This window comes from Oryza sativa, chromosome 1 (assembly GCF_034140825.1).
Source record: "Oryza sativa Japonica Group chromosome 1, ASM3414082v1".
Classification (NCBI taxonomy): Eukaryota; Viridiplantae; Streptophyta; class Magnoliopsida; order Poales; family Poaceae; genus Oryza; species Oryza sativa.
The window spans coordinates 12,621,411-12,642,317 of NC_089035.1; the positions used below are offsets into that span (position 1 = coordinate 12,621,411).

At 42.4% G+C, this 20,907-nt stretch overlaps 4 protein-coding genes across 10 annotated transcripts; 1 reads left to right on the forward strand and 3 right to left on the reverse strand.

Moving 5' to 3' along the window:
- Positions 1-301: 301 nt before the first annotated feature.
- LOC4326970 (peroxidase 1) lies at positions 302-4,370 on the forward strand. The gene is made up of 2 exons (XM_015766343.3): positions 302-553; positions 3,273-4,370. Exons 1-2 carry the CDS (start codon positions 341-343, stop codon positions 4,113-4,115), a joined length of 1,056 nt encoding a protein of 351 aa, XP_015621829.1. The 5' UTR covers positions 302-340; the 3' UTR covers positions 4,116-4,370.
- Positions 4,371-4,951: 581 nt separating this feature from the next.
- Positions 4,952-5,571, reverse strand: LOC4326971 (uncharacterized). The gene has a single exon (XM_015790413.3). The coding sequence runs from the start codon at positions 5,488-5,490 to the stop codon at positions 5,149-5,151; it is 342 nt and encodes a 113-aa protein (XP_015645899.1). The 5' UTR covers positions 5,491-5,571; the 3' UTR covers positions 4,952-5,148.
- Positions 5,572-5,832: 261 nt separating this feature from the next.
- On the reverse strand, positions 5,833-16,881 carry LOC4326972 (protein GFS12). Of its 6 annotated transcripts, none has more exons than XM_066311376.1 (18): positions 16,489-16,881; positions 16,241-16,275; positions 15,618-15,689; positions 13,516-15,540; positions 13,067-13,394; positions 12,737-12,952; positions 12,585-12,657; positions 12,303-12,508; positions 11,088-11,150; positions 10,772-10,977; positions 10,580-10,691; positions 9,850-10,329; positions 8,712-8,998; positions 8,164-8,407; positions 7,983-8,056; positions 7,539-7,674; positions 7,203-7,373; positions 5,833-6,393 (listed from the first exon to the last, which is right to left on the reverse strand). In XM_066311376.1, exons 1-17 carry the CDS (start codon positions 16,633-16,635, stop codon positions 7,218-7,220), a joined length of 4,860 nt encoding a protein of 1,619 aa, XP_066167473.1. In that variant the 5' UTR covers positions 16,636-16,881; the 3' UTR covers positions 5,833-6,393; positions 7,203-7,217. The 6 variants fall into 6 exon arrangements, with proteins under 6 accessions (XP_066167473.1, XP_066167471.1, XP_015621349.1 ...); XM_066311374.1 differs by lacking the exon at positions 5,833-6,393 and adding an exon at positions 6,812-7,087; XM_015765863.3 differs by lacking the exon at positions 5,833-6,393 and having other exon boundaries at positions 6,812-7,373.
- Positions 16,882-17,415: 534 nt separating this feature from the next.
- Positions 17,416-19,819, reverse strand: LOC9272345 (F-box protein SKIP23). 2 transcript variants are annotated; one of them, XM_015779701.3, is made up of 3 exons: positions 19,592-19,819; positions 18,137-19,476; positions 17,416-17,737 (listed from the first exon to the last, which is right to left on the reverse strand). In XM_015779701.3, exons 2-3 carry the CDS (start codon positions 19,404-19,406, stop codon positions 17,712-17,714), a joined length of 1,296 nt encoding a protein of 431 aa, XP_015635187.1. In that variant the 5' UTR covers positions 19,407-19,476; positions 19,592-19,819; the 3' UTR covers positions 17,416-17,711. The 2 variants fall into 2 exon arrangements, with proteins under 2 accessions (XP_015635187.1, XP_015635181.1); XM_015779695.3 differs by having other exon boundaries at positions 18,137-19,519.
- Between the last annotated feature and the right edge of the window lie 1,088 nt (positions 19,820-20,907).

The following is a 20,907-nucleotide window of genomic DNA, read 5'->3' on the forward strand; positions in this document are numbered from 1 at the left end:
CCGTGGGCATAAGGCGCCCGCGGGCAATGGGCATGGGCAACCATCCTTACCCGTCATGTAGTAATGGGTATACCCACGGGCACAAATAATCTCACGGACATAGGTATGGGTAGGCACTACCCGTGCCCGTCGCGCCCGATTGCCATCCCTAGCCACTACCTACCCTTTGACAAGCTAGTCCTTAATTAATTTGATTTCTAGTGTAAATCCACTCCTTTTTCATTTCCAAAAGGAAAAAAATAGTGAAAAACCACTCCATTATTATGCTATATAAGCACCTCATAATACCTAGCAAACCTCTGCAGCAAGCAGCTAGCTATAGCTAAGCTCTGAGCGATCCATGGCCATGAAGTGCCTCTTCCTCTTCTTCGCCTTCCTCGTCGCCTTCTTCCCCGGCGCCGCCGTCGGCGCCGGGCTGAAGGTCGGGTTCTACAACAAGACGTGCCCGTCGGCGGAGCGCCTGGTGCAGCAGGCGGTGGCCGCCGCGTTCAAGAACAACAGCGGCGTCGCCCCCGGCCTCATCCGCCTGCACTTCCATGACTGCTTTGTCAGAGTACGTGTTCATCCAGATCATGATCTTAATTTAGTTTTGCTTATACCTGCACTGTTTTTGTGCAAGAACAGTGGTTAATTGATTTGTTTTTTTCTTTGTACAAAAACGATAAAAACTTTCTTTTTGAAACGTTATAACAGAAATAGAAGGTGTCAATTTTTCAGATTATACACTTGGGAGAGTTAGCTGGGATATATTTTATGACTAAATGTTGTAAAAGATCGGCATATCACTGTTTAAAAATCAGATCACTGTAGTTCGCAAAATCATGTTGCTCTATAATGTGTGCTGCAGTCAAACTATGGTTGTTAACGTTTTTAATTTTTTTCGCGCAAAAAAGAATATAGCAATTAATTTGGTTCCTCAAAAAAGATATATTAATTTGGACCACATAGATTGTCTAAAATACGTGTGGTTTGGATTATGGAGAAGACCACATATATTTTGTAATTTTAATTATAACAGTTTTTGGATTATGATAGTATATATAAAATTCAGTTCGACAGTAGTAGCATTTCTGTTGACTTGGAAAAGTCACAGACGACTCCATTTACCAGAGATAGTACTGTCCCAATGCTAGGTTACTTCACTTTTTGACTTTTGCGCTCTTCACAAATGATTTTGATCACTTTTTGTAATTTACATCAAAGTATAATAATAGAATTATAACACTGTGGAAGTATTTATAACAAAAAAAACAATGAAATATTTTCTTCAGAAGACATATATAGAGTTCCAAACGTATTAGTGGCCAAATTTTAAAACAAAAGTTGATACCGTTGATTCTTAATTGTGGCTAATAATGATAAATTAAGAACTTGGGAAGTGTGTCTGGGATAATCCATGGATTATGGAAAAAAAAAAGAACACGTCCTTCATACCATGGGATGCCCCAACCAAAAATGATAGAGCTTATATATAGTTTGAAAATTGAAACATTGGAAACTTATTTCTAATATAATATGTCTCTTTCAGCAAAGGTAGAACAATAGCATATTGAAAAGGGCATGCCATCAATATATCGTCACTTTCAGTTAACTGCAATCTGCATACAAATTAATCACATGCATCTAGTTCTTTTTATACCTGCATAATTGACTAGATCGTGCCGACAACTTAAGAAGAAAAAGAGCTCTCAAGAAGTAGATTTTTTTTTTCGAGTACAAGTCTTACGCGTGCATCTGACTACATGGGAGGCCTAACCTCACGTAAGAGTAAATTTAAGAAGATTATCCGTGCTAAATTTACGACTTAAATAGGATGATCCACCGCCATATGACGATAATAAACCTAATCAACTCTCATTCGTCTCAAGAGGTTGACTAATTTTACCCCTCATCTCTCCTAACTTATACTACAGGCATCTATAACTCTCAATATTTTTCAGGGACCGAATTAAGAAAAAGTCATCTTAGACAGAAGCACTTTTATTATATACTGTCTTGATCCGGCCGGCCTTCTCTCCCAAACTTCGTTTTTTAGACTCATCTCCCAAACTGTCGACAAACAAATCAAATTTGGCATTGGGGCGTCCGTGTACACACACTACACATGTTCCGCTGAATCTTGATTAGTACAATTAATTACACTGGTTACTTGATGGCTACATTTTTAGCATCAGGGTACGGTCATGAAAACAGGCTGAGCAGATGGCAACGTGCCAACATCAACCAGTTTGTTTTTTTTAAGAAAAAAGAGTCACGTAAATAGGTTCTTAGCAGATACACTCCTAGCAACGTGACAAACACATTAGATACACTCCTATGATTCGGCGCCAATAACACTAGCGCTGACCCCCTCTCCCTTGGCACCCCTGCAATGCTGGCAGCGAAAATTTCAGACTAGAAATACCTACGTTTCTTGGGATGAAATGTTATATGGGAAAACATGGGGAAAAAAGATGCCATAGAGCTCTTAATCCACTACTATATAACGGCATAATTTAACCATAGAGAACCCGATGATTTATAATAATGTGCCTAGGAACTAAAGGGTCATTAATTACTTTAATTTGTTCAATGGGATATATATGGGAAGTTGTCATAGCACTAAAATCGTTCAAACGTCGTTATTCTAAACGAGACAAAATTAACCAGTTGCTCTCATCCCACCCCGGCCCGGCGGCCCCTCTCATCTCACTTGGTTCCTTTTCTCTCCAGCCACCCACGCTGTACCCATTATATACACGTCATCTTCCTACACCTCACTTGGCCTTGGTCCATCCCTTCCATTGTGATCTCTTTTCCCATCACGTCTCACCCTTTGCGTCCCCCCTAAATCGCACCCACTCGCCCTTCCTCCTTTGCTCATCCCGACTCGTAGGGGTGGGCTTGGAATTTGAGATTGTGTATTTAAAAATGTGAAGGGGTAGAAAAAAATTGATTTAAGCTAATGAAATCTAAGCTATGCCAAAAGAAATAAGAAATATAGAAGCATATATCAACTGTAAGAGAATTCTGAAGTGCCAATGAATAAATAAGTTCATCCGTTTCTACAACTGGGAGAAATTTAAACTGTGGTAAAGAGTTCAAGGACCGAGATAATTTCTCAAGGAAATGGTAAAGAGAAACATGAAAAATAAAGATCGTGGACTTTAATGTCGATTTTTCAAATTTATAAATCTAAGTGATACCTCGCTCCAACTTTAATGACCGGCCGTGTAGTTTACTCACTAAAAAAACGAAAGGAGAGAATTCTCAATTTTGCTCAATGTCTGCAGGGCTGCGACGCCTCGGTTTTGATCGACGGGAACGACACCGAGAAGACCGCGCCACCAAACAACCCCAGCCTCCGCGGATTCGAGGTGATCGACGCCGCCAAGGCCGCCGTCGAGGCGGCGTGCCCGCGTGTCGTCTCCTGCGCCGACATCCTCGCCTTCGCCGCCCGCGACAGCGTCGCCCTCACCGGCAACGTCACTTACAAGGTCCCCGCCGGCCGCCGCGACGGCAACGTCTCCATCGCCCAGGACGCGCTCGACAACCTGCCCCCTCCCACCTTCAACGCCACGGAGCTCGTCGGCCGCTTCGCCAACAAGTCGCTCACCGCGGAGGACATGGTGGTGCTCTCCGGCGCCCACACCATCGGCGTCTCCCACTGCGACTCCTTCACCAGCCGCCTCTACAACTTCACCGGCGTCGGCGACGCCGACCCGGCGATCAGCGCCGCCTACGCGTTCCTCCTCCGCGCCGTGTGCCCCTCCAACAGCAGCCAGTTCTTCCCCAACACCACGGTGGACATGGACGTGATCACCCCGGCGGCGCTCGACAACAAGTACTACGTCGGGGTCGCCAACAACCTGGGCCTCTTCACGTCGGACCACGCGCTGCTCACCAACGCCACGCTCAGGGCGTCGGTGGACGAGTTCGTCAAGAGCGAGACGCGGTGGAAGAGCAAGTTCGTGAAGGCCATGGTGAAGATGGGCGGCATCGAGGTGAAGACCGGGACGACGCAGGGCGAGGTCAGGCTCAACTGCAGGGTCGTCAACAAGAGGAGCGCCAACGCTGAGCTCGAGCTCGAGCTCGCCGCCGCCATGGATGATGGGGATGAAGTGGCAGCGAGCTAATTAATTAAGGTGGTAGTAGCTGATCTGATGTCGCGTGTTCTTCAGAGGTTTCAGCAATAAGTTTGTGATCGGTGTTGTTACTTGTTAGATGTATGCTGCTGCTGTTTTTAACGAGAATAAGAGTTGCTGGAGAAGAAGTTTTTTTCTTCTTGTTGTTTTTTAATTTGTTTTCTGTTTTGGCTTGTGTTTGGGTGAGTGCTTTGGTGTGAACCTGTCATGAAATCAAGGAAGAAATTTGGCGAAATGTTGCCGAAACGGTTCTCGCATTCAGTTTCCATTATAGACTACATTGAACGTAATTACCAGTTGCACAGATATCATACTAGTAATAAAATAGCATGATTCAGTTCTTGTGAACTAGCAAAGCAGATTCAGTTGTTAAATCCACATCCACATTACATGGAAAAGTGCAACGCATGGCTATTATTATTTGGTGCTTAGCAATTTGTAGAGCTGAAGAACAGAGGGTTTCAGGCAAACAAGAGTCCATACAAATCCAAACTCAGCCAAGATTTGCCAAGCACACGAGCCCACCGAAAGAACATCGCCCAGCCCAAAAGCTATACATCTCTTCAACCTGCAAAACCACCTACAAGAGACCAATGTCTTCTTCCAGTTTCTCCCTTTTTAAACTCAATGTGCTATTCATTTTATAACCCCTAAGTTCTATCTAGGTTTTTTATGCAATGATTAATGCCTTACTAGTACGTGGCCTCTGAAATATGAACTTCTCTAAAATTTAAGGATAAGAAGAATGGAACTTAGAACTAGCCCACCACTTCATTAGTAGACAGTAAACCTCTGAAGAAGTGGAAATGTAGATGAGATTAACAGCATGCACGAACAACCTAGATTAGTTTCACACAGAAACAACACACTTCAACACACAGATACAGGATACAGATCAAAGTTAATTAAACACCTACTACTACTACATAACACGAACCTAGATAGTACTAGCTAGCTAAGCACGCCTTCGTCATTCTTATTTACTTAAGAGGGTTGGGCCAAGAAGCCTCATGATGCCCTATGATCACGGCTTCTTGGTGGCGCCATGGATGCCGATGACGCCGCCGCCGGGCGTGAGCGGCGAGGCACCACCGGCGCCGGGGAAGACGGAGGAGGAGGAGCCCGGCATCCCGCCGAAGCCGACCTGCGGCGTGACGCCGTTGGGGCCGGGGAACACCCAGTTGATGTTGGGGCCAGGGTAGAAGCCGCCGAATCCGTACACGTTCTGCGGCCGGTATGTCGCCGGCTCCGGCTCGCCGGGGACGGCCCTCGCGCCGTGGCACGCGGCGGCGCCGGCGGCGAGCAGGAGGAGCCCCACGGCGAGGCCCGCGCGGTGGACGGCGCCGACGCTGCTGCTCCCCGCCATTGCTAAGCTAAGCTAGCTGCTCGAGTGCTCGATCAACTAATGCTCTGCTTGGGTTGTGTTGTGTTCTGTGGAGAACTAGCTGCTGCGAAGAGTGAAGACGCTCGCTTATAAGCAGCAGAAGCAGTAGGCACTGGACGCTACTGGACTGTGCATGAGTGAACTGGATTGGAGGAGTCACCTATGGCTGACACTGAAAGTGGGCCCCACATGCATGCAGGAATGCACATGTTCAACACCCACCTGTCAGTGACTAATGGCACAAGGCACAATGTACGAAAGCTCCAGAAAGTATTGGCTTTCCACAGGCAAACCATGATAGGCTGTGTTTAGTTGATGGCAAAGTTTAGATTTTGGTTGAAATTGTAAATGATGTGACTGAAAAGTTGTATGTGTATGACAGATTGATATGAAGGCTTCCCTACTAAACCAGTACAGGATCACTACTCATGACTCCTTGGTCTTCATAGTCCTCGAGAACACGATCAACAATGTCTCCCATACATTGTATGATGAAATGCCTCCTCACTATCCAAGGCAAGTGCTGGAAAAGGACTAAAGTTTGGATACAAAGTTTGGATCTAAACATAGCCATAGTGTAATTCCATGCTCTAGTTGTGCAGCTCAGGCTCAATGTAGACCAGAAAGCAAATGCTTGACCTTACTAAAAATGATTTTTATGCAGTGATTGGTACGCAGTAATTTGATGGTGAATTGGGCCTTGCTGCAGATATCAATCAATGTGTAATAAAAATGAGAGGAGGAAGGAAATGAGGGGCTGCAGGCTTGCAGGGCGCAGTAAACAGGCATTCATGGCAGGGCAGTAAGCTCCAATTTACTCCTACTTCAGCTCCACCAGAGTTACGCAACTACCCGCATTTACAGCTACCATGATTCATGTCAGCTCTGCAGAAATGCAGAAAATCAGGTTGCTCTGTAGCAGAACAAGCCAATAAGAAAACGACAGGGCAGTTTGCTCACTTGCTCAAGGGAAGAGCAAAAGGAGACAGCATAATCCTACAAAGTGTGCAAGTTTTCAGGAGAGATTGCGAGGTTAACAAGACTATTAGTGTCCCAAGGAGAACACTTCTGATATAGCTGCAGATTGCTAATCAGGATAGCATTTTACCACAACTTTGGTCTCTGTTCAGATTCATGCAGACCAACTCTAATCAGCAGTTCAGCACTACGAACAACTGGTCTTTTACCATACTTGCATTGTGATCTGTCTCTACAAACAGAACATATCCCACATACACTAAGGCAATGGAGCACTCTTCTGAATACTGATAAAATACTTCATTGCTAAGTTGTAAGACAGCTATGGCCAAATCCAACAAGGGATGCTAAAATTCAATGAAATATATACTAGTAGTACATATGATATCTTCCCACTCCATAAAAACCACTGCAAAGAGACTAGCTTAAGAAACTATTGAAACTAGGGGGTAGAGGAAAGAAGCTTCAGCTTCATTACAACAGAAAAGAAAGTAGTATACAACACTGAGCTATTGCAGAGAAGATTAGGCAAAACTGAAGCTTTTACTCACATGGAATTTACAGCATGTTACATCGCTTTGGCGGTATTCTACAATAACAGCTGATGAAATTGGGTGGGGTATATGAGCAAGGCACCACCAAAAAGAAAGTTAATTCAATACAAGGAAGAGAAGTGTCACTAAAGAAAAATAACTCAATGAGGAAGAGATGATTACCGCTACTACAGGCAACTAGTGGCAGATTTTGAGAAAACCATCTTCTGTTCCAACAACAAACAATCTTGACAAAGGAAGCACAGAAATAGTCGAAAGAACAGACATGTTTTTGTATTTCACTCCTCGATCAGACGAATAGAGGTACTGAAATGTGAGCTGCTGATGTCCAATCTGCATGATAGATTGACAATACATCGACGATTACTTCTGTGGGAACCAATCGAATTCCAACACACACAATGTCCAAAACTTGCTAAAGGGACCTATATTACTGTGCCAAATATCAAAGTTTCCATGATCATGTAATTGGAGGCGTGAATATTAAAAAGTACATACCTCACTTGTTGGCCTCGAAAGGGAAGTTAATGCAATTTTGTTTCTTGAAACTGATACCATATCCTGACCCCACGCAGAAAAGTTAATGATCCCATCTGAGTGACTTCTGTAAATGTTTGACTGGGTTGATAGATTCCTGTTACATTTGCCACAAACATCTTTAAGAAACCATGAAAGTTCAAAGTGAAAATAGCTTATAAGCTATGGCAAATATAAGTATTACATAATCTAAACTTGAAGCATATATTGCCTCTGCTGTGAGCGTAATAAGTGTCATGGTTAATATCCTAGCACTAAATTTACCAAAAAAAAAAAACACTAGTAAAAGGAAAAAAATTAAATGTGCACCTCTTCTGTCTTATGGTAATATATGTTGTATAAATTTAATCAGCAAAGGAGGCATCAGACTAGGTAAATTGAATAAATAAATTAACTGAGCAATACCCTCTTAGGTCCCAAACTCGAAGAGTCTTGTCAAGGGAGCTTGATACAATCAAGTGATCCTCTGGTGCTGCTAGCTGTATGCGCAAATAGAAAATAAATCAGATAGTAGAATAGGAGACGCGTCATGTTTCCTGGTTATTTGTGGACATTTGGTAGTAGCCTGTTAAGAAAATAGACATACTTTTGTAATGTGACCATCATGTGCTCGCCAAACTGCAACAATATTTCCACTACGTTCATCAAGCAATCGACAATAACCAGAACTTAAACCTGCTGCTATCCAGGAAGATGAAGCTACAGTGCTGTCTTTCTTCAGCTTGTCTGAGGCACATGAGCAAATAGCTGATACAAGCGATGAGAAAGAGATTTCATCTGAGTCACTCTTCCATAAATGCAGCTTCTGATCTTGAGAAATATCAATAAATCTGCATGGACGCAATCAATGTGCAATACAACAGTCAGAAGCATTTCTAGGGTGGTGAGAAACAAAACATGTTCTCAGGTTTGAATGGCTACTCCTCTAATAAACAAAAATGGAATGTGTAAAACTCATGTTACATAATATTGACCTGATTAAGAGTAGAAGTTTTTTTTTTGTATATTTTGATATGGCAGCATCTATCGAAGATCAAAATTGTGCACATGTGCAACCTGGCACTTGTTGTCCATGCACACATTCTACTCAGCTAAAGCACTAATTCCAAAAAATTGAGAAAAAAAGTGCAATACCTGATTGAACCATTTCCCATACCAGCAACAAGTTTATCTTTGGATTCCATGTAATGCATAGTTGTATATAAACTACCACGAAATGCATTTGACAATATTCCACCTGAGAGGGCATCCTGATTAAGCATGTTTGCCTGCTCAATAGATGCAGTTTGCTGAGGAAAGCTAATAGATGACTCCGTATGAACTGCTATGAGTTTTCCTGTCTGTGCATTCCATATATGAATAGTGCCATCACAAGATGCCACTTTTCCCGTAATTGACAGGATGCAGATAGAATTGACAACCTACGCAAATATTGAAGAATTTATAAGAATTAACTAGACAAGAAAATGTCTGCACATAAAGAAAGGGCTTCATATTTCAGGTATGGATTAATTTAGTGAGTGCATCAATGAGTCAGACTTTGCACAACAATAAATGGATGTAGAGCAAGAAAATATAATATATTATCATTAAATACTTGGCACAACAATAGTTTACCAAATAAATATATTTTTTAACATTAAATTTACCATTTCTCGGGGAATGTTACTTGTTACTAGATACATTGTGTCTATTTTGCAGTTTTTTTTTGTGGCAGCAAGCAGTTGTACCGATAATTTTTGCATTTTCTTTTTGTTATTGAAAATGTTTGACTAATAACTAGTTAACATACAAGTACATTTAGTGTATAGAACTTATACGATCACGTTTGTACTTCAAAGTACTGTCAAACAGTATTAGTTTCATAGCTGTTAAAAAATACTATATTTTATGAAAAAATAACTAATGGTCAAAATTTAGTCTTAAAGACTTTCTGAAATAAACAAGCCTTATAAAACCGAACAGAGGGAGCAAAACTTGAGCACCAGGACCACATGATCTGATCACAATCATAGTATCATGCAGATCATGCCTCTTAATCTCTTATGCAGAAGTACAGAACATCCTGGAGAGTGCATATTTTACATCCTTGTGAATCCTGCTTTTATCTGGACATAATATCACCAAACCACTCAAAACACCAGCAATGCATACTGTGTTCCTCAGACCTCAGTACAGGGTGTATGTAGTTATCCAGAAAAGACAACCATCCTATCGTAGTAGCAGAGTAAAATAAGAAAAGTGCCAAATGAAGGAAATAGGACAAACTGACCTCTTCATGCCCATAATATCCAGAACTGCAGTTCATATTTGGTAACTCCCACTTCTGGATACTTCCTTTAAAACCAGGACCAACTCCACCAGTAAAAATTGTACACTCATCATCATGAACAGCTAATGACCGCAAAGCCCCAGGGTGGGCCCGAGCTGAGTAAAGGACTGAAGCTTTGATCTTCCATGGAAGTTCATCCTTCATACCAGCACTACGTCCAAGAAAATCTGGTGCCCAACAATTACGATCAGGACTTGGGAACCAAAACCATGGTTGATTTCCAGAAGTTGAGGCACACAAATTGTCACTAGATGACCCATGCTCAAGCCTAGATCCTTGATTGGAGACTGTCATATTCCGACCATTTTTACCAATCTCTGCAACAAGCTTTGTAGGAGCAGGCTCAGATGAGGTATAGTTCCCAGACCGAAACCTTTGACCTTTCATGTTTTCACTACTGCCAGAATGGTCAGTGGAAGGCTGCCACTTAAAAAAAAAAGCAATGAGTAAAAAAAAGTGAAGGAACTCATGACATATGAGCGTTAAAATAAGGGGTTCACACCCGATCACCAATGTTTCAATCCCTAGGATAGCTATTATGTGTTATACTGCCCTAATATGATTAGGGTGTAACCCCCCCAACCCCTCTTTCTCTCTCTCTTCCTCCTGGCACCCTCCCAATAACACAAAAGATAATCGACACTGCAGAAGCTAATGCAACCTTCCATACCTTCCAGCCATACAATCTTTGAAGAGCTTGCTCTAATAGAAACCATGTAGAGTAACATTCACGGAGCTTCTCTATTCCAACAAGTGCTGCTAAGAAAGGATACAAGAGAAACCTACAAAAGTTCACCTCACCAAGTAAATGTCATGAAGTATGTAAAGCTAATTATATCAGAGCACATAAAACTCTACTTACACGAGATCAATCCTAGATTCCATTTTAGCTGGCTCTGTTTTGTTTCCATCGAAGAACTTTAACCCTTTTGTAGGAACGCTAAGACCAGAAGACTCATGAGAGAATGCTAGTTCAGCAAAAAGCTCTTTTAGATGTGGAAGCACATATGTAGCCGTATTTTCTGGTCCAATTTGTTGACAAAGATCAACAAATGCACTAGCAGCCACCTAATTTAGAACACAGAAATTAACCAAATTTATTTGTCGTCAATGATTTAATGTTGTTCTGATAGAAAATTAACTAGTGAGAGTAAGTTATGCCTGTGAAGAGTAATTGCCTGAATCACACGAAGATTCAAATGAACCTGCGTAAGAACCTTTATATGAAGACAGACTTGGTCCTGTAAATGTGGGCAAAAGGAAGAAGAATTTAGTACATTTAGAGTTCGCAAGGATATGATGCCATTGGATTATATTTCCAATGTTAGTACAGTAACAATTTCCCAGACGAGCCACGTTTTATAATTTCTATTCAGATCATTACCAAAAATTCAATAAATGATAATTGGCATCTGCATCCACCCTCAAAACTATTTAAAAAAAACAATTATCAGATACAGAACTAGCATGCAATACATTCATGATGGAATATCCTAGAATTAATTCATGTGAACTCCAATTTCCATAGTCTGCAACTCTGTATTTTGCATGATAAGCCATGATGAGGTGAGGTGTGACAAGCGTGAGAAACATGAAATATTTAACCAATCTGGATGGGGCTAGCATTGTGCTGCTGCTCCTGCAGCTTCAAATCTTCAGGGGAAGATAGGGCGAGGAAGGAAAAACAGGAGGATGGAAGCTTGGCAGGTAGGCCCCTGTTATTGTCCCCAAAATTGGTGACTATATCTCAGTCAAAATACAGACTACTTGTTAAAATAACCGCCACATATGAGGCACATGAGTTGAAGACCATGGTGGAATAACCTCAAAGGGGGCATACTGAAATGCACATGAACTTTTCTCAAGGTATGGATAGTGAGAGTTGTCTTGCATTTGGGCATTGAAATGTACTACCTCCGTCCCAAAAAAATTGTATTTCTACTAATGTGGGACCTAGCAAATTGATTACATCAAAATATGTTTCCTTGTAATCTCGCTTCTTTCCATCCCATCTCTAACCCGTTGTCTCAACCTTCCTTTTAATCAAGTTTATATATGGAATATGTGCGTGTACTGTGTTTATTTTATTATATAAGGTTACTGTGGTTATCTGTCTATCCACCTAATCTGTCCTTAATCCCTAGAAATCCATTTTTTTATTGGACAGAGGTAGTAGATTTCAATTAGACCTTATGCCCTTATGAAAAGTTTTAAACTATAGAATCAGTATCTCCTAATCATCAAATAGTTCTCAAGCAAGTGATAACTGAGTATGAAATTGGATCAGTTTCAAAATTCACTGCTTCAGTTAGTAGTGATTAAAGAGAATCCAAAATCAATCCATTTTGCTCCCCTTATTGTCATTAATTCAATTATGTTTGCCACCAAAATACCTGAAGAAGCTCTCTAAGAATTGTTTTGACAGGTAGAATTGATACAAGGCCTTCCAATGCAGATAAGCCATCCATGAGGGCAAAAGAATTCCAACTGTGTTGTGGCTCAGGCTTATTGATCTTTGAGGATTCAATGCATGAGAGTATAACATTCCTAAGCAAGGGAAGAATTTGCTTGACAGTAAAACTCTCTCCAAGAAGTCCACCTGTAATGACTAATGTCAACTACCATTCAAAGAACTAACAGCTTCATCACAAGGAAAAAAGGGTTAATTGGGTTACCTATCCTGACCAACGTGTCAATTCCATCGGGACATAAACCTTTGCCAAAACACTGGATTATTGGTAAAACTGTCTGGATAAAATGAAGAATAAATTAGTAATACATAGGATTACGGTGGTACAACAAAGCAAATGTTACTAACAAGACTTGCCTGATTAAAAGTTATTGGTATCCCTAGTTCCTCACTTGAACCAATTAAAACAATGGACGCAGAAGAGGCAGTAATCTTGTTAGGTGAATTGTACAGGTTCATGATCACCAAAGGATGCACCTTCTCAATATAAGTTTGTTTTCCCAATTTTTTCCACAACTCTCGCACAAATGAATCTTGAAGTAAGGAAACCTTCAGATGTGAATATTCTGGTGCCTACAACAAGTAAAAAGGACTTGTTGGAATAAATAAAAACTATATTGCACACATCAAGACCCAGAAATGGATGAAAGCTACATGAGAATATTTCGTAGTGATATTTTAACCGGCCTGTAAGATCTTCTGAATGATGTGAAGTATAAGATCCTTTGTTGCTTGGACACTTAAGCACTTCACAAATTCTTTAAGCAGAGCCAAGGCAAATTCAGTGTCAATATATGACAAAGATGGTGAAACAAGAGGTAGGCAGTAGGGTGCACACATTTCGGCAGCACATTCCCCCATAGCTCTAAGTGTTCCTTCACTTGCAAGCTTAGCAACATACTTAAGGCGATCCCTAGGTGTACATATAAGTTGAAGTGGAGCAAGAAACATGTATGCAGATCGAACGGATGGAGGAAAGTATTGTGATTCCAAAAGGTGCTTTGCCAGTGGCCTCCTGCAAAATATCACAAGTTCATAAAAAGGTCTAATAGTTTCTTTTTAAAAAATCTAGGGGAAAAAGCACCGTGATGACATACAAAACTATAAATTACAAACAACAGACAACTTTGTGATACCTTTTCCATTCCCTCTGTATGCATGACTCAACAATAACAGCAACATGGATAGGCAATTCTTGAATTGCTCCTGGCAGTATGCCAGTTTCTTTATATGCAGATAGGAGATCAGCATCAAAAAGTGGTCCGTGCAGATAGATTTCTGCCAAGATACACCCAACAGAAAATATATCATTTGCATGATACTCATTAACTGAACAAGACTTTTGCTTCCAACGCAACAGCTCTTGATAACCCGTTGGAGAACTATCATCGGATTCAAAGCATTCAAGAAAAGAACAAAAATCAAAATCAGGCGCCACTGATAGCACACTCTCTGGAGGCACAATATACTGATTTGAACAAGGGCTCTTATTATATTTGACTGAAGAGCAACAAGAAGAAGAATCATTAGCATAATCATATATTGGACACAAATGATTTTCAAGCTTCATAAACACGTTTGCTTGCTCAAACTCTTCCAGATAATCAATTTGTGATGACATAGCTGGAGGAATGTGGTCCTTTAATAGTAGACCAGTAGTCATGCTACTTGATCCCCCCTGGCATTTAGCACAAGATTCCATTTTATTATGATAGGTAGAGTGAGGTGTGCTAGTAAGTCGCTTAGGATGCGGTTTCGTGAAAAGTTGGCGCCGCCCAGTTGATTTAGGCTTTGCTGGATCACTAGGAGGCAACATTACATTCTTGGCTTCAACAGATGACTCCCCAGAAAGTTTATACCCAAAGGTTATGTCAATCCAATGATGCAGTTGTCGCGAGACTCGATCACTCTCTAAAGCATTCCTGTGCAGACAAATAAATTCCTCTGCAGAAGTCACCCAGGAAGGTAAAGCCAAATTGCTCATTTCAGAATGAAGAGAGACAAATATCCGAGGATCGCTATAGAATTCTGGAATGCACTCATCAGGAGTCCATTGGTATAGCCTTTGCATGTTAGATGGGTATTCGTTGGGCTCATAAACAGAACGCACAGCAGACCTCAAGATGTTCTTTGGTAGCCTCCTTGCTTTATAACTGCAAACTGCTAGCTCTGAGAGACACTCATCAGAAACATGATGTGGAACCTCAGATGATGAATAAGTAAAATCAAGTTGTTCATCACCTTTTGCCAGCCGCCATTTACTTTTGGTGAGGTCCCTCCAACCAATATCAGAATTTTCATCAGGCCTCACTGTGAAATCTATTACCCAAGGCATTACTGTGTGAAAAGCTGGATCACCCCATCTTCTACCAGCTAACTTATTTAAGACAAGAATATATTCGTAGTTGCTCAATTCACCCATCCACCATCGCTTAGAGTAAGACTGCCAATCTAAGGATGATGACAGATTGAAACCAGAATAAATGGCCCTCGAAGAACAATCCTCCTCAAAACAACATAGGGTAAGAGCTGGACGCTTTGACTCAGCAAAACCACAATTCTGTTTTACAGGACATATATCACTTATGCTCAGGTAAGGCCATAAAGAATCTGACATAAAGATGGCTGAAGGTTTTAGATTACCATGATGAACTCCAGAATCATGAAGATACACCAAAGCAGATATTATCTGGTAGATGAGAAATCTAATATGCCAATCTGACCACAATGCCTCTGGACTGTAGTGCATGATATTTTCCAAGGTATATGGAGACTTTGGATGCAACATGTAGCAACAATCATATGTTTCTACAATGCCTAAAACAGGTAAGATGTTGGGATGTCTGACATGGCCAGAAGGATGTATATCATTGAACTCTGAAAATCCAGTAAAATTGAGAAAATCTAAGCCTCCTGAGCCAACAATTTTATTTTCAGACAAAAGATTTAAAGAATTCATCACACTCTCTTCTGTTGTCAAATTCAAGTAACTTGAGATAAGCTCTCTAATTTCAGAAGTGGCTGCTCTAGCAAGATATCGAGTAGGAGTTAACTTAGTAATTGTGTTTATGATTGATTGCTTCCTGTGGTTGTCATCAGCATCTGTGCTTTCCTTGCCCTGCAGATCTATCTGACTTCCATTCTCCAAGGAATTACTCTCACTGCAGGATAATATTAAATGTTGATGAACTTGGGAGCCTTTTGGGCATAGAAGATAGTACCTAAAAAGAAACTTTACCATTCTTGAATATCCAAAAGTTCCTTGCCACCCTGTAGTCCCACCAATACAAAATAACCAGTGCTCTGCTGGCTGCAACATATACAGCATCACTTGAATAAGGATGGAACGAAACAAAAGGAAGAGGACAATCCAGTTAGTTAAGAAAACAAAGGGCGTAGATCAGTGAGTCAGCATACAAGATACAACTAGCTCTAATAGCCAAAAACTGCATAGATGTACAAACGGCTTTTGAGTTGTTTTGCAGATGGTTACTATTTTCCGTGCATCTTGTTTCAAGAACTGGTGTACTAACAATGTCAAACTTTCTTGTGCCCAACCTTGTTAAAATGTCCAAAGAAAAGCCCCAGCATGTGCTTTAATGATACTCCCAAGTGAAAAATAAGGAATTTTGCAGCAGCATTGAAATAACACTGCTAAAAATAGCTAACAGTTCAGTTAGTGATTTACTCAATTGTTTCCATGATCAATAATCTAACTAAAGTATAATGTTGTGATATTGTAAAGAGGTAAGAGCATATACAGCTAAATTTTCCATCTTGCCAGAAAATATCATCAACACGAAAGGTAATTGTTTTAGATAATATGCAAAGTAACTGTAACCAAAGAATCAGTAGCCCTACCTCCCATTACATTCCTCAGCCCCATCAGATGCAATCTGCAATACCAGGAGATGCGAAAAAAAAAATACAATCATGTCAGAACTACAACCAAAAAGCTACAACCACTAAAACAAAGAGAAGGATTTCTAACAATGCGGAGGCAATGGAAGGATCAGCCTCGCAGGAATATGAAATGAAGCTCCAAAGGGTGGAGCAACGCCTAGGCTAAGCACACAGAAACGAAGAGATAAATAGGGTGGCGGAAAGACCTGGACGACGGCGGCGGAGGCGAAGGGGAGAGGGGACTCGTGGAGGCCGTGCACGAAGGAGAAGCAGGAGCCCGGGAGGCCCGAAAGGATTCGACGCTCCAGGCACTCCGGGCACGCCGCCCCCGCCTTCTCCGGCGAGCAGACCATCGCCGCCGCCACTGAGGCCTGGATCGAAAGACCAGAAGAGTCCTAGTGCTTCCGAATTTGGACCGAGGCGCTGAGCCGTGGAGCCCTAGGGTGGTGTGGAATCGGGCCGAGGCGGCAAACAACCGGCGACTAGCGAGCGGTGTTCGACGGCCGCAGCCTCCGCGGTAGCGCCGCCGCCTCCGGCGTCGGTCGCCGTCGTCGGAAAAGGAGAGAAGAGAAGAATTCTCAATCCAATTCAGAGGGTTCAGGCCCAAATTGAGGAGCCCAACTTATCACTAATTTCCATTGGGCCAGAAAACGGGTGAATTGAACTAGGCCCGACTCAATTCTTCACCACCAAGCCCATTTTTGGACATGGTGAACTACTTCCGTCAAATCTTTGTGCTACCATGAATTTGCATCCAGTTCAGGTTGATGAATGAAACTTTAAGAAGGGAATGGAATGCGATTTCAATTCAAAAAAATAATTTAATGAGAGATTGCTGGCTCTTAGCTTGCATTCAACATTACTGCACTGCTCTTTCCAGAAACGTTCAGCGAAAGGTTAGTCCGGGTTAGTTTCAATTGGTGCTTCTCTTGTATGGTTTGCTTCAATTGATCAAAAGGTAATCCTATACACGTAGGAGTACTTGAAAAACGACCAGCTATGAGTTGACCCATCAGAATTCATAACTGAAGAATGAAGAGGCCAAAACAGGAGAATTTGCAAATTCCTTCAGTGAAGCAGTCACGCAGGTTCATCTGATCAATTCAATGGTTGCCGCCGTTTAAGAAGCATGATTTATATATAATACCGCCAGGGATTATTAAAGGCATTTTCCCAACCATATAATTAAGTGTATCGCGTGCAACATCACAGAGGATAAGAAAAACCAGACCAAGTGAGTTCACGGCACCACACCCAGTTCTAACTTCAGACTGCATAGTACATGTACAAATCCCTTAGCTGCCATTGAAAAATGCCCATTTCCTTCTATGTCATTGCCACTGTACGGAAACTTAAACTGGTTAAATTATCTAAACGCCCAATTTACCCTAAAATTGGCCTGCATATCATCGTCATCCTTTTCCTCTTCTCAGTCTCTTCCGTCACCGAATAGAACTGGGCAAGGGGAACAAAATATTATTAGTAACTTTGACTACCACAATAATATCAACAGCATATCATAAGACAGGTTCAAGTTACATTTCGAATCAATTAGTTTTAGTATTTTACACTACATCAAATATTTATGTAGTCAACTAAACGTATGCACACAAACTTGTTATCTTATCAATAATGCACGTGTTACATTCCCAATCATATTGATGAGAGTTGAGACAATACATCATTGTAAACTATAATATTATTACGCATATGGTATGTAATAGAAAATAACTGAAACCAACAATTACTGAACAACTAAATCAAAATGCAACTTTATCTATCACAAATGAAAATCTATAGAAAGAGATGTAAGCAAAATGAAATCGGTAAAACTGAAGCATTGATTCTATTTACCTTTAGAATATGATGGCCTAAACCAAACAGGAGGTGGCCAATTCAACCACGAGCCAACAGGCAATAGATCGGTGAAGCTACTATCTTCCAAATGGAAGGCACCAACCTCTCGACAGCCAAATCGCTCAGAATAAATATTTTCCATTGAATCATCTGTACAGTAGACACTATTTGGAGTCAACATGGGAAAATCTTCTACTCGTAGGAAGAAGGAGCTATTGAAGCCAATAAACAGCACACGGCCTTCAAAATCCTTCTGCTTAACAAGTTCTTTCTCAACAAGATCAACCTTATATACGATCAGTTCCTCAGTCCTCCGGTCATCATTAACATATTTGCAATCCCTACATACTTCAAGAAGATCACCATATTCCAACCGAACAATATACCTGGTACAATCGACGACTGTATTCTTGGTGTCCAGGAGAACCCTTAACATCGGAGAGGGTCCATTGGTATCGATAGCATGAACATCACCATTGCCTCGGACTGCATAAAACAATCTGTCATCGTCGTTGTACAAAACATCATGATAATCCCAGCATTGCTCATCAACATCGATCCAGGTCCAATGAGTGCCACCCACCCTTGCAAACGAGAGGTGATTATCGAGCAGGTGCAGAATCATTACTGTGCAGTTTCCACTGGATGGATCTGCTGACAGGACAACCCTCCCATAGAAGTAAAACCGGCCTTCTTCCCAGGAATGAAATTCTGTCTCTGCTTCAGTATCAACATCTCGTGATGACATATCCATTGTAAGAAGATCATAGCCATCTGGCACCCCGTCAGCATTGCAATGTATCTTGACATTCGCTATTGTCTCCGGTGGCGGCATCGCGATCTGAGCCTGAGTCGCCGGATTGACAAGGAGCAGATTGGACCGCTCGTCGGCGGTAATAAGCCAGCCATGGGAGGACCCGACAATGTAGCGGCTACGGAAAGGAGGATCCGGCATGGTTACATAGTACTCCTTCCCTGTGGTGAGGCTGTACAGGGTGGCAACGGTTGGGTCACGGTCGCCGGACGAGAACACGAGGCATGGCCCCGGGTTACCGGAGCAAATGCCTAGGCGGCGGGCCTCCAGAAAGCTGGCACACCATGCGCGGCAAACCACACCGGAGCTGAAGATATCTGGGATGTCAAGCATACCAAAGATGTGGACGAGCAGGTCGGCCGGAAGCTGGGACCAATCGACATCGGAGGTTGACGGATACGGAGCTTCTTGCTGCAACAATTCTGCGGTAACAGAAGAAGAAGCCTGCTCCATCGATCAATGAATCCCCTCCCGTACTGATATCCCGCAGAGAAATTCCGAATTCCCCAGATTCCTTGTTGTCCTGATTCAGAAAAACGGGATGGAGTCCTAGGCCTATACACACCCTATAACAAACAACGCTAATTATGATTCTAATCTAACTCCGATAAGATAGGAACATTATTCTGAGTTCTGACCCGAGGCTGCCGCCGTGCGCCCGTCGGTGATGAGCCGCCGGTCCCTGCAACCGCGCCGGCCAGCCCCCGGCGGCCTCTGTTACTCAGTCTCGGCCGATACCCCGACCGCCGGCGGCCGCATTCGTCGCCGTTGCTGCTGCTGCGCCTGGGAGGAGGAGGAGAATAGGCGGCGCGGTTGCGGCGGCGTCCGATTCCCTCGAGCTACACCAACTCTCCAAGAAGACGAACAAGGTCTTTCCGTTTCTACCGTCCATTGATATCCTACGGTTCCACAAGTAAGAACCGTGTCTGTGTACTAGGGGATGAAGGCGCAAGGACACGTTGCCTTTAGGTCATTCCTAACCCAAAATACTAAATATGGTTTCCATAAACTCCACATCATCAAGAAATTAGTATTAGACACTACTCTTCCAATGCAAACACTACTATTCCATACTTAAATTTAATGCTTCTTATCACACATGATGTCTTGAATGTTGTTTAGAAACTATGTCTCATGCAAGACATGGTTTCCTTCTCTTTTCTCATTTATTCACTTGCCACATCATTTTTCATTTTAGGTGACACCTTATTTAATGCTATAGACATTGACGGAGCTCGTGGCTCCTCACCGGGAGACCGCGCAGGCCCCCCTTTGCCAGTTCGGCCGGGGGCTTAGGGTGAAATCTCAAGCTCTCGCTCTCTCTGTATGTGGAAATATCGTATGCCAGCCAGAAAACACGAGACACCGACGATCTATACAGGTTCGGGCCGCTGAGAAGCGTAATACCCTACTCCTGTGTTTTGGTGGATCTGTGTATCAATGAGCTACAAGTGTGAGCTGACTTCTCCCCCGTTCTAAGCTCATAATCTGGGAAAGAATCAACCAACCCCCTGTCTATGGGCAAGGTCCTCCTTTTATACTTCAAGGGGATACCACATGCACCCTTCTCTTTCCAAACTGGACTGTTCTTTTTCTCTAGAATGGGCGGAGATCAGCACGGTTGCTGTTCGAATGACACTCCGATGGGACTGCCCATACCTACCTCCACTTCCGCCGGGGGTGAGCGCGTCGTGGGAACACGGCTGTGCGCTGACGATATGATTAGTGTCAGACCGGTCACAAATCGGTCATTCTTGTCCACCGCGTGTAATCTTGGCAACGTGCATGTTTGCCCTTCTTCACACAACATCTTGCTTGTAATGGTTAGGATGAAGCCTGGCATATATCGATCGGGGCTAACGTGTCATCTCTAAGAGATAACACGCTTAACTCCGGCTTGAGACGAGTGCCTAGAGGCTTTCGTCTTGACGGGACGGGGCAAGGCGTGCGCCAG